Raw genomic sequence first — 13,389 nt, forward strand, 5'->3', positions numbered from 1 at the left:
GAAGATGAAGAGATAAAGGAGGTTCCCGGGACTTGGGAACAAGGCTTTAAATGTTTTTGTCTTACTGGGAAAGTCACAGTGTGTGTGTGTGTGTGTGTGTGCGTGTGTGTGTGTGTGTGTGTGTGTGTGTGTGTGTGTGTGTGCGCGCGCGCGCGCGCGTGTGTCACACACACACACAAGCGCTTCCCCGTTTTCAAAGGTTGTTTCCCTGGGGCATTCCTTGGGATGTAATGGAGGGCAGGATGGAAAGTGGTGTTGGGAGAACTTTCCCAGAAGAGCTGGGGACTTTTGAAGTGCCAAGGCCAGCTCCCTTCCCAAACCTTGGTGGCTAGGCCTGGGGAAGGGAGCCTGCACCAGGCCTGTCCACTCTGACCTCCTGACCCAGACAGCTCTCTCCAGAAGGGAGTGCAGGGCCAAACCCTAGGTCGGGCCGCCCCCCAGCCGCGGGGCTGCCTGCCAAGAGTTCGAGGCCACCCCAATCCGGATATGATGAAAGGGAGCCACAGAGAGAGAAGTGTTTGAAGAGCGTAGGAGTGGCGGCCCCGGGGTGAAAGAGAGGCACAAGTGGATCCCAAAGTCCTCCCCGGTGCGGGGCCGGCTTGGAGGGAGGGGGCGGAGCCGGCGCTGGCGGCTGACACCGTCGTTGTCACAGCGGCGTCTGGCCCGAGCCGGGGGGCGGCGGGACGCGATGCGGCCGCGGCCCGAGCCTCGCTGACAACCTCGGGCGGGCGGAAGGCACCGGGAGCAGCCCGCGGGGAGCGTTGGCGGGGTTGGGGGGGGGATGCCGAGGTGAGCGGAGGTGGCGGGGCGTCCCCTCCCGTGGGTCGCGCTGCCCCGGGTGTCCCCGCGCGTCCCCAGCCGGCGGCTTTCAAATCCGAACTTCCCCGGGGTGGGGTTGGAGGAGGGACGCGGAGGGGGAGGGAATGGCCCGCCGCGGCGGCGTGCGGCTCTCCCCAAACGGTCGGCCCCGCTGTGTCTTTTGCTTTTCCCGCCAGAAGCAGGCCGGACCCTGCACCCAGCACCTGAGCAGCCGGGGTCGGTGCGCCCGGCGGGCGGCGGCAGGCGGCGGAGGCGGGCGCGGAGCGCGGCCCATGTCCGGCGCGGGCGAAGCCCTCGCTCCCGGGCCCGCGGGGCAGCAGTGCTCGGCCGAGGAGGGCGGCGGCCGGCGGGGCTCCCCGGTCCGCGGTGAGTGTGGGACCCGCTGGCACACTGGTGGGACGGGGCGGCGGCGGCGCAGTGAGGACGGGGATCCAACTCGGGGAGTTGGGAACTTTCGCCCACTCCGCGTTCCTAGCCCAAGTCTGCCCGAGGATCCCTGCCCCAGATCAACAACCGGACGGGAGGGCGGGGTCCCTGGTCCCTCCACCCTCCCTTCCTTGCTCCGAGGTGGCTGTGGGGGCATCTACCTTCTTGGCCTGCGACTCGGTGGGGTTGGGGTGGAGTGTGTGGTCTGCAAGCCTTGTCTAGTTCTCTTAAATTCTCACGTCCTTTTCTCACGCAGGGCTGTCTCTGCTCTCTGACCAAGCGTGGGCTGTCCTCATCTTTCTGGTTCTTGTGGGGCACTCTGCCACCAGGTTATGCGTCCAGGGTTCTGGGACCACTTGCTTCGGAAATGGCTCCTGCATATGTTTTCAATAACTTTTGTTTTGAAATGAACATCTTTTTTTTTTTTTCTTAAATCGTTTTCCAAGAATGAATTAGCTCTCGCTCTCTCTCTCTCCCTCTCTTTCTGTCCCCCCTCTCTCTCTTTTTGTTTTTCCAAAGGGAAAACAATATTTTTGCTTCTGGGAAACTTCCATAACCACATTTTAAAACTTTGACTGCGTTTTCTTTGAAGGTAGTAAGACTTCGGCTGCTCACTGGTGGCAGAATCAGACTCTGAGATTTCTCTTACCCTGTGCTCTAAGGACAATTCAAAAGAAGGGAGGTCTTGCTGTCACGCACCAGTTAACTACCTAGGCCTCCAAGACTTACTTTATACTCTTGGTATTAAGCATATCTAAAATCTGGCTGCAGTGCTCCAATATATATTGTCGTCTTCTTCTTCTTCTTCTTCTTCTTCTTCTTCTTCTTCTTATTATTATTATTATTATTATTATTAGTATTATTATTATTATTTTTTATGGCAGTAAAGTGGAAAAGAAGTTGCTGTTCTAGCCACAGTAGATAAAAGCAGAAACATCCACGCTTAAATTGAAATGTTCTGGCATCCGGGACTGTTAAACTGTGTTATATTTATCATTTTGTTTTAGAAGAGTGACTCATTTCGTTTCCTAAACAGAAAATTCAAATGATTAGCTGTAGAGAAGCAAAACACTAGAATGATAAACATATGTTTTTTCTTTTCAGAAGCAGCCCATTTTACACACATTGCGTTGTCAGCGCAATCATTTTCCTGTCGTTTAGGCATGTCTTCAGCAGTCATATTGACTCATTGATAGGCTGTTTGTACTCCCGCCTGAGCCATTAATCACCACTGTTCAACAGTGCTCATGCCAAAAACCAACATCAGACACTAAAGGTAAAACGGTTTGATTTGGAAATAGTTAGTATTCAAAGAAGTCAATGTTAATGGTATGGGGTTTTAAAACCTGCCAGAAGAACCTGCCCTGACATGCAGTGTATCTGCGCAGGTCAAAGCTGCTTGGCATCACGTGATCTCAGTACAAGAAGCAGGCCATCCAAGAGGGCCTGAGGTGAAGGGCTGGTTACACACAACGTGCCTATCTTCCTATGGAAAATCAGTGTCCTGTTGTAACTGAACATGACCTTTCCCAAATTTTCCTATCTTCTTACCCTATTTCTAGGTTCTTTGTTTTCCTCTCTGAAAAACAAAACGTAGTGTCTAAGCCTAGGAGGTCATTACTCTTCAGTTAATCAAAACTTAGTTTTAAAATTCTGCTCATTAAATTTAGTAAGGAAACTATAATACTTTAGGGACATTCACAGAAGACGTTTTGTAAAAAGATAAAAAAAAGCACATGTCTTCTGCAGAGTTAACCATTGCTTATTAAATGCACACTGTGATGTTATATATGATACCACACTTACTATGTTGCAATGGACTATTCATTAAGGTAACCCAAGGCATAACTCTTAAAATTGGAAGTAATTGTAGGGATTTTTATCTGAGTTTGAACCCCCTAATCAAACTTTGGACTCAGTTCTACATCCTTTAAGGTGATGGGAAATTTAACAGAACACTTCATTGCATTTTCAACGTTGAGTTAGAAAGGTTTTCTTTATTGGGAGAACTGCCCCAAATGTTCACCTTCCTGTTATGCTTCTGTGAGTTTTTCTACTGCCTTGAAAGCACAATAGCTGTGAGGACCCTGGGGCATTCTGAAAGGTGTCACAGAGGAAGGAGCTTGCAGGTTGCACGCTGTAAGTGGGAGCCAAGGTATGTGGCAGGCAATGGGTTAAGGAGGTTCAAGGGACCAGGAAAGTTTTTGGGAAATACTGGTTAGTTCTTGATGAGTACTATCACGTGGGTTCATATCTTCTGATGTCCCAAGGGTTTTTTTTTTTTTTTGTTTTTGTTTTTTTGTTTTTGGTTTGTGGTAAAAACAAACAAACAAACAAACAAAAAAACAAACAACCATACCTAGAGCCCAAAGGCTGGATGTGTCCGAGCTTCTGACTTGTCTCTGTTTTAGAGACAGAAAGTGTTTTTTTTTCTTTCATTTGTTTGTTTTTAATAATTTTCCAGTTTACAACCAACTTCTGAAATACTGAGTTATGTTCTCATGGAAAATTCCTGTATAAATGCCTTGGTCAATTGCAAGGCCATTTGGGCCATATTATTCTTAGTTTAAGAGAGAATGAGTTTGTGTGTATGATTCCTCTCATTGCCGTTCTGTTTTCTTATTGATTAAGCATTTACATATTCTTTCTATTATCCCGCATTTTTGTAAGTGAAAGAGCCTTTTAATTAAGTACTCCATTCGTAAGTTTGTGATTTACATGTAGTAGAATCCTTAGAAATAATTTATTCCAGTTGGTTTCTTTGGTGGACGAGGGAAAGCACTTCCAAAGATCTTAAGGGGTTTTCACACTGCAGTGATCGTCCCCATACAGCCGTGAACAAGGTGGAACACAAATTAGAAAACGTGTGCCGTTGTGATAGATGTGACTGCAGTGGTGAATCAATAGAACCTTGTCACATGGGGAAGACGCACTGAAGTTAATAGGCTCTGGATATTGTGAATCACTTGAGCCTGCTTCCATCCCAACCCCCACCCCACTGTACTTGCTAAGCTCTAGACCGTTGGACTCAGTGCTGGTGTATACTTTAATGTGATAATGTGTGATTTAATGTACTCTTCCCTCTAGGGAGAGTCCTCTGAGACTATTAGGCGGACTTTTCATAGCAGGATGCAAAATGCCAGTGAAGTTAATTAAAAATAATCTAAAATAGAAGCGAGGAGAGGCTCTTCAAGTTGAAACTGCTTAAGAGGAGCTCCGACTTAGAAGCTTAGCTGAGTTGTCAGGAGTTTATAGAGCTAATCAGATTTCCTTTTGGGGAAGCCTGTTTGTTTCAATGTATAGAATGTAAGCATGTACATATCTGAGCCTCTCTACTTTTGTCATGTTGTTTAATCACTTTTAAAGATGGCATGTCTCAAAGTGTTTTCCCTTTGGACAGCTCTGTCATTGAATTTCAACTCGAGATGATTTCACCCCCAGGGAGACATTTGACTGTAATGGAGACATATTCGGTGGGCCTAATATATGGCCGTGTATGGTGCCAACATCCGGTGAGCAGAGGCAGGGCTACTGGGGAGCATCTTCTAGGGCGCTAGATAGCACATTCCCACAGTAATGAGTGACCTGGCTCAAAGTCAGTGATGTTTATACAGACAAACCTTCTGTCCTTACTTCTCGGGTACCAGCAGGAATTTCATCCTTACTAGTTGCATAGTCACCTTTAGTAGGTGGAAAACCAAAGACTCTGCCTCCGCACAAGTTCTAGGTAGTACTTGATTCTGTCTAGGGCTTATTAACTTAAAGCCTTTAGCTACAGAAATACGCATTATATTGACCTCTTATGCCCGAAGGGGAGGAAAGGAGTTGGGGGTAGAACAGAGACTCCACAAAAATCTGTAAAAAGAATTCTAAAACTTAAATTTTGTTACTCCATGCAAACTCTCTACTGATGTTCCCCCAAATTTTGGTTTTATACATCAGTTCATTCTCAAAGTACTTCTGAGCTTCAAAAGCACATATTCTAAAATAAATAATGTCTTTACTATTAAAAAAGAGAGGAAAATTGAAAGCACAGCACAATAACTAGGATTCCAACATTTCCTTTGACACCTCAGTAGATACTGTTGTTCTACTTTCTTCATAGCTTCTTGGAGACACTACAGCAGGACAGAAAACAGCCCTCAGTGTTCACGTGACTTATTCATTTCTATGTTGGACTCTTGGAGCCTGGATTATATTTTTCCTAGAAATAGTGGTAAATTATGTTTAGTTCCCTAATAAATTTCAAAAGAGTTTTGAAAATAAATTTTGTTAAAACTTTTATGTTTTTTTATGAATTCCAGACAATACACGAGTACAACACTGGCAGCCACAGACAAATAACGAAGAATAAGAATAAACCCAGTAGAAGCTCTTTTAAAACGCTTCTCAATAGATATGCTTGAGGAAGGACAGAGATAATTAGGAAAATAGATGGAGACTTGTCTGGAATTAAAGGGGATTTGGGAACTCTTTTAAGTTCATTGAAACCCAAATCCTGATTCTTTTGTATGTGTGAAGGGAGTAATGTTCATTTTATGAATTTAGCTCTATGAGGGCAAGGCTTGTCAGTGTTGCATTGTTTTTCTCTTTGCTAAGAAAAGTACCAAATGAGGCAAAGAATGCAAACTTGAAAAACTTAATAACAAAGGAACAGGAGGAAAGGGAAGGATAGAAGGAAGGAAGGAAGGAAGGAAGGAAGGAAGGAAGGAAGGAAGGAAGGAAAGAAGGGAGGGAGGGAGGAAGGAAGGAAAGAAGGGAGGGAGGGAGGAAGGAAGGAAAGAAGGGAGGGAGGGAGGAAGGAAGGAAAGGAGGAAGGAAGGAAAGGAGGAAGGAAGGAAGGAGTAAAAAGTGATAGACCTGTGCACTGATTAAAGTGTTCAGAAAGGTTGAGTTTCCAGAATTGAACAGTAGGAAAACTTGTATGGTTGAGTCTGGTGTGAACTGGACAGTATGTTAAATATGGCATAATAGAGGCACAAAGAAAGTCCAGTGAAAAAAACCCCGAAGACACAAAGCATCTCTAGTTGGGAATTTGGTAAAATCTTCTGGAAAATTTAATATAATGTGTGCTAGAACGCATGGAGATAGGAGCCGGTGCTGAGATGATAGCACGCATGCCTCATTCTGCAGGGTTGATTACGGAACAGTGGGTACTCATGGCAGATAATTCCATGAGCTCCATGAAGGAGCAGAGGATGACAATGGAAACACCCATGAAGACCGGGGGAAGTCTGTGCCAGGAGTCTTTGTTCTGCTGAAGAACATGGACATTTTTATTGTTGGCATTGGTGGAATGTTGAAGTTTCTTTAGAAGGGGAAAGTAGGAGACATCATTTGTGTTTTTAGGAGAAGAAACCTGGTGATAGGTCAAAGGCTGATTTTGGAGATAAGGGAAAGAGTAGAAATGGCAATTGTCGAGAAGGTAACTACAGTCTCCTGGAAAAGAGTAGATCTAGGACAGCACTAGTACGGGGGAAACTGAGGAAGCATGAGAAACCTTCAAGAACAGCAGTGTAAGCAGGATGACTCTTGCCTACCTTTGAGTTCAAGTTGATTTTCCACACATGTTGATGAATTAAATGGGTGTTGTTATGTAAAATATGTACTGTGGAAGCTGTTGAAAAGGTAAGAATTTAAGGCAATTTATAGATTTGTTCTGTCATTAGCACGGTAACATGCAGGAGCCTTGAAGTTGTGTTTTCATTATGTTGAGTCCAGGAAAGGTAGCATTAGTCATAGTCACCACCAAGTAGCTAGAAACCAGTTTTGCAACTGTCAGATTCATAGAGGAAGAATTCACTATCAGGGAGGTAGCTGATGGGGTCCAGAGTCAGGGAGGAGACCAAATCTTGAGGGAAGGAGTGCACCTTGAATGGAAGCAGAAAAAGAATATCAAAGAAGAGTACATGCTGGTCCTCCAGGAGTGTTGACTATTTGGTGGTATTTAGTGGTTACAGGAGAAAAAAAAACAAAACAAAACAAAAAAAAAAAAAACTGTCATGCAGAGACAGCTTCTCCAAGAAAAGCTGGCTGAGAATTCTCACCACACCTTACTGGGGAGAAAGCACAGGGCAGAGGGATCAAAAGAAAACATGGGTTGGTTTGGGTGTGTGTTGTGGTGAGCACTTGCAGCTGAAAAAGTCGAATTCTAGCAAGGCGTAAGAGAGTTAGTTGGAAATGCTTCGCTTTGAAATGGTGCGGGAAGAAAAGGACTAAGTACTAATCTGGAGAAAAATAGTTATAAAGAGACTATTGAAGGCCCAGATCTTCTGACTAAAGTAGATGGTAATATTTGTAAAGAGCAGGAGAGGTTAGGATGAGTCAAGACATTTAAGATTTGTGGGAAATTTTGAAAGAGGAAAGTATTCAAGAGGGAATCAATCTGATGCAAACTCTTCACTGTTCAGTAAGGCTGAGGGCTTAGCTAAGAATGACTGGCATGAGTTATACTGGATGCGGATCAGCATGGTTGATTGCCTTTTTCAGACGGGAATGTGTGGGAGCTTGGGAATAGAAGGAGAGAGAATGGATTTTGGAATGGGCATAGGATTGGAAGTTGGCAGAGTTTCAGAAGCAATGGGAGAAAGAGGGTCAAAGGACAAATGTCCTCCAAATGCTGGGGAGGGGGGACTGTTTTCATACTCATTTATCTTCATTCCAGGTTGTTAGAGGAGACAGAGATAGAGAGATGGGAGGAGAGAGGGAGGGAGGGAAGAAGGTAGGGACAAAGAGATACAGAGAGAGAAAGAGAAGGAGGGAGGAAGGGGAAGATACTGAAAGAAAGCTTCAGAGCTAGCAAAAGTTGCCACAGGCAAGTGAAGACTCCAGCTGAGCGAAGGCTGGTTTGCTTGGTCAGTCAGCATCCAAGGACTTGGTATATATGATCCAGTGACCTTTACAGGGCTGTGAAAGAAGCTGTGGAATTTTGGGGCGTGTTAGGGCTTTTCCTGTTTCTTTCAACCTTATTTCCTGGATCTGGTTGAGATGATTTCATGGAAAGAAAGCCAAATAACAGTGCACTTTAGCAGTATTATATTTTTATAGCAATAAAAGGCTGGGGAAAAATAAGGAAACATAAATTGACATAGTCTAAAGTTATGACATTTGAAAATGGAAAATTGTTTAGAACAACAAACAACAGGGAAAAAATTCCATCTAACTGCACGAGATAATGTAAGTATTCTCTTGTGTGACAGCAGAGGCTGAATCGAGGGATTTCTGTTTCTATCGCTCTATATTTGTGTTCAGCTTTTGTTAAAAGACTACTGTGTGGTCTGTCTCCTAGACTTTGGGATGATTTTAATGTTGGTGGTTCATGGGGACAGACTGAGAGGCTGTAACCCTTCTATTTCAGACAGAGATTGCATATATGAATCTGTATTTTATATCTGTCCTCCTCTTTTCCTTCCCTCCTTTCCTCTTCTTTCCCACTCTGTCCCTCTTTGCCAGTAACAGCAGCTCCTTCCTGAAGGGATTTAAAAGTCCAGCTCTTCCTATTATGTTAGCATGCATACCTGGAAGGAGAAACGCTCTTTAACCTTAGGCTTCTGGAGTAGTTATGAGTTCTTGTTTATAGATTCTATTTTTGATCAGTCAAAATCCAGTAAGCAGGAACTGCTATGCACAGAGTAATTTTAACCCGAAAGTTTTAATTTTGCTTGTGGTTTCGACTTGCAGTCTACTTCTGTTTTCAGATTCTCGCCCACATGATCTGAAGCAAGATGATTCACATACATGTGCCTTTCTGTTCAGTCTTTTTGCAGTCTCTGGACTGAAGCTGGAAATGAGTTATATGTTAGCCCATGCATACATTTTAGTATTGGCATTTGAAAGGGAAAACCATGTCCCTAGGTGCTTTGTGTGCGTGCCATGTATAAGGTCCCTTGAAGATCGAGAATGCTAATGTGCGTAGCTGCATCATTATTTTATTTGTGTCCTTACCACAACTTGAAATGGCCTGCTCTGACTTCAAAGTCAGACTCCTGGCCTTTGAAATGCTGTTACACATTAGACAACCCCTTTGGCTCATTGCTGAGTCCCAGTGCCCTTCATTCTTGTAAAAGTGCCAAACAAGGAAGGGTTCATTGCTTGACCAGAGAGCCAGAAAAGGAATGTGGTCCTGATCAAATGACAAAGTGAGTCCAGAACAGCCCAGGCTACACAGAGAAACCCTGCCTTGAAAAACCAAAAAAGGAAAGAAAAACAAAACAAAACAAAAAAACTGTGTAAAACTGAGACCATCGAAAGAGGGATTCTGAAGTACATTTTGTGCATGAACAAAAATGTCACAACGAAACCCATGATTTTGTACAAGCCCTACACGCTAATAATAGGTTTAAAAGGAGAAACAAAGAAAAGAAAGGTGATCTTGACAAGGTTAAAGATGAGTGTGTATCATCACGTTGACACAGGAAGACGGCAGAGTTTTATTTCTCTCTACAAGGTGTTCAGAGACTGCTAGGTAAGGACGCTACTGTGGATGCCATGTCTGTGGATTTCAGCAGTGAGTAATATGCAGCGTTTCCAGACAGGAAGCCTTCTAACTAAGGGTAAAACTGCAAAGCCAGAGAAGGAACTGAGGTCATTATGATAGCAGAAAAGAATGGGAGCTATTTTAAAAAATACTGCAGTCACATAAGGCAAGGATAAACATTTACATAGATTTTGTTGTCTGTCAATTTTGTGAAGAACAAAATAAAGCAAATCAGTGAAAGGGATATTGGAGATGATATTAGCCAGACATGGAGAGGTCTTTGGATAACAGTGATTCGACGCTGAAATTCTGTTGTAGCTGCTTCCTTTCTCCGGAAGGACTAATGTCTGTGCCTTTTGCTAGCTCTTGGGGATGTTGAGTGTTGGATGTTTTTATCTGAGTTCATGCTTTGAGTAACTCTGGAGACTGCTAAGACAGTAATGCAACATTCCATGAACCTGTGAATGTTTGGTTATAGTGTGGGTGTTCCTGGTCAAGTAAACATCGACAAACTTGAGATTTTGGGGAAATAGGAGCATCCAAGCTTCAGGATCAGATGCTTTAAAGGTACCTTCATCAGATCAGGGATAAAGGTACCGGAGAGTAATATGATAGAAATAATACATTCTCTTCCCTTTGCCAAATTTCTTTTTCTGATTTTTCCCCTCTTTAGAAATTGACAGCATAGTATCCCTTTTTGACTTACTGAGATTTTTTTTAAAACTACTTATGCATTTTATATCTTCTTTAATGTTCATATTCAATCACATGTTCCTATTTTTGTAAATATTTTCCATTTTGCTTATGCATATCCTCCTTTGGCCAACTTAGTAGGAAAGCTGTGTGGGTCTACATCATTTAAGTTGTTTTTTTTTAATTTTTTTTTATTTTTTGTTTTGTTCTATTTTTTTCCATTTTGAATCTAATCATACCTTATACTTCTGAATTCCTAAAAGGACTTTTGAAGGAATGAATTTTAGATCTCGCTGAAAAGTCTTGCCAGTCTTCAAAATCCTGGTTAAAACAGTGAATTAATTGAATTGCTTTAGTCATTCAATTTAGTCCATAAACACTGATAATTTATCTATGATTACACGTATTTTGTGTTTATAAAAATAATGGAAGTTTTGTGTGTTAATGTATATTAAATGCTTATTTATATGATCTTAAGTGTTTTTGGAGATTGTAATCCATTGGACAAAGAAAGTTGAATTTGCATTGTTCGGTAAAGGCCATTAGGCTTAAGGGTTGTTTTTTGTTTTTTTGTTTTTTTTTTTCTTTTTTGTTGGGTCAGTGAAGAAGTGAAATTCCAGGCCCCAGGTCTTCCTGAGAACTGCCTTATCTATTTTTTTTTGTTTGTTTTGCTTTTTTATTTTTTTGTCTTGTTTTGTTTTTAAAGGTTACATTTGGAGAGCATTTACAGAATTTCCACATTATTCTGAGCCTCTGGAAAAATGTAGTCACAGATTTTTTCACTTTTCTTAGGGATTTTTGTCCCATAGTTCTTATAATTTTGTCAACTAGAATTCAGTTGTGTGGGTTTTGAATAGAGGAACTGAAGTTGCCCAAGACAAGTTTTATAGATAGAGGAAATAGGGATATAGGTTAGGAAAGGGTGACAATGGAGATATTTTGGAAACTGTATCTGTTATAGATTGAGTACTTAATAGAAATAAATGAAGCCCAACTTGTTAAAGTCCCTAAATTTAAGCACAGAGGTTTGTATTCTCCTTTCTGTAAAAATATAAGTATTTTGAACATTTACTAAGGCTTTGGGGGGGCTTTGTAAAGTGTCTCCAAGGTTGGTCATTATTTATTCATCACTAAGTTAGTAAATACCATACAGATAACAAGTATAAAAAATACTTGATGATTGCATTGAGAGTTTACGCATACCTTTGCTTAGTTCAACAGACTATTTGAGATGACATGATAACACATTAAAAAAAATAAGATTAAAGGAGAACAATAGAAAAGGCTTAGGAAAACCCAGACTGTATGGCCACAGACTGGTATATCAGATACAGGTATCCAAATGTGTGTATTTGACTTGAAATTATTTTCCTCCTCTTAGAACTGCCTTGTCCACGGGAGGAAAAAGAACATAACACAACTTCTCACAAGACAGTGCTTTTCCTTTTTCAATCGACAGACGCAAAGCCTGTACTATATTTCAGAAAGTGGGTGTTGCCCTCAACAGCTTCCCCAAGATATTTTCATATCGGGAGTTTGAAAGATGCTTATGTAAAAGAACAGTGATAGCCACTGTGGAAGAGCGCTTTCTATAAAAAAGACTCGGCTTTCTAGACATGCTTCTGTTTTCTTTGATATAACCTTATGTTCTAGGTACCATCATTGTTCTCGTTTTAAACATGATACTTCAAAGACAAGAAGGATCTTAACAAAGAATAACTTTCATAGAATCCATATCGTTAGTCGTGGTTCCATTGGCAGGGCACACTGATTTTAAATCTGCACTTCTAATTATTTCTCTAGTGCAGAGTACAAGTTAGGGATGTTATGTCTGTCCCAGAGAACCTACAGGTAATCTTCTTTTATTGACAAGGGAAGGTGCACATATCTAGGAGTTCAAACGATGGCATTCTCCTTACTTCTTGGAAGGCTGTGTGTGCTCAGAACTTTGTAGTGTCTTCACGTTTAATCAAGCATTCTTGTCCAAGACTGTGCTAAGCTCAGTTCATAGTGAAGCAACGTTCTGTATTCTTTCGCTACTCTTGTTTGTCGAAAATGTTCAGTTATTAGGGCTGGAGAGATAGCTTGCTGGATAAAGTGCTGAACAAGCATGAGGACCTGAGCTCAGCCGCCCTGAGCTCACGTGAAAGCCAGGCATGTGGACATGTCTGCGAATCCCCAGCACTGCAGGGGTGGACACAGGGATCACTGGCTAGCCACTGCTGTCAAAGCGGTGAGCTTCAAGCTCAGTGAGAGAACCAGTCTCAAGTAAGTGCATAAACAAACAAATGGTGGAGGAACGGTGTAGAGTGTCAGCTTCCGGCCTCTATAGCCACACACCAGTGAGCACACACATTCAAATAAACGCACACATATCACACACACACATATCATACACACACACACACACATACACAGAAAATTAGCTATTGGAATGACATATTTGCTTGCTTGCTTAGAAACTGGTAGAAACCTCCCTCTTTAATAGTTTGAGTGATGGTCGAACAGAAGGGATTGAGCTCACTAGTTCTGTCCACAATAGACACAGGTATAACTAGATCTAGATTACCTGATGACATATTTGTATTCAAAATAAAGAGCACGTGGGCGACATTCCAGAGTAAGAGCAGACCATGTTCCCCTGTGTTGTCAGGCCATACAGTTAGGGAGAAGGGCTGTGTGAGCAATGAGCTTTCTCTGCTGAAATCAGCTGAGCCGTAAGATTCCACCCCTTCCATTAACCTTCCCGTTTCTACTTCTGTTCTGACTCTGAGATGTAATGCTCTCTCATCAGGAAAGCTGAAAGATGTTTTCTTCTTAATTATGTCACTGATGGCTGCAAAGATCAACTAAATATTATATATTAAAGCCCTTTGAAAATTCCCACAAACGTACTGCAATTGCAAAAATTCATTAACTTTCCTTTCACAAAGCAAAGAGTTTTTATCTTTCTCCCAAAAAAAGAGAACAGCCAC

The 13,389-nt window shown here is 42.3% G+C and overlaps 1 protein-coding gene across 3 annotated transcripts in view; it reads left to right on the plus strand.

Annotated features, from left to right (window-relative positions):
• Positions 1-547: 547 nt before the first annotated feature.
• The window catches only part of Mdfic (MyoD family inhibitor domain containing), an 81,551-nt gene continuing 68,709 nt past the window's right edge, over positions 548-13,389 (plus strand). The window contains exons 1-2 of one of the 3 annotated variants that reach the window (XM_055612976.1): positions 548-586; positions 996-1,185. In XM_055612976.1, the coding sequence (XP_055468951.1) occupies positions 1,092-1,185 (94 nt within the window). In that variant the 5' untranslated portion in view covers positions 548-586; positions 996-1,091. The other 2 variants (XM_055612974.1, XM_055612975.1) reach the window with 2 other exon arrangements.

This window comes from Psammomys obesus, unplaced genomic scaffold (assembly GCF_907164565.1).
Source record: "Psammomys obesus unplaced genomic scaffold, mPsaObe1.curated_primary_1811, whole genome shotgun sequence".
Classification (NCBI taxonomy): domain Eukaryota; kingdom Metazoa; phylum Chordata; class Mammalia; order Rodentia; family Muridae; genus Psammomys; species Psammomys obesus.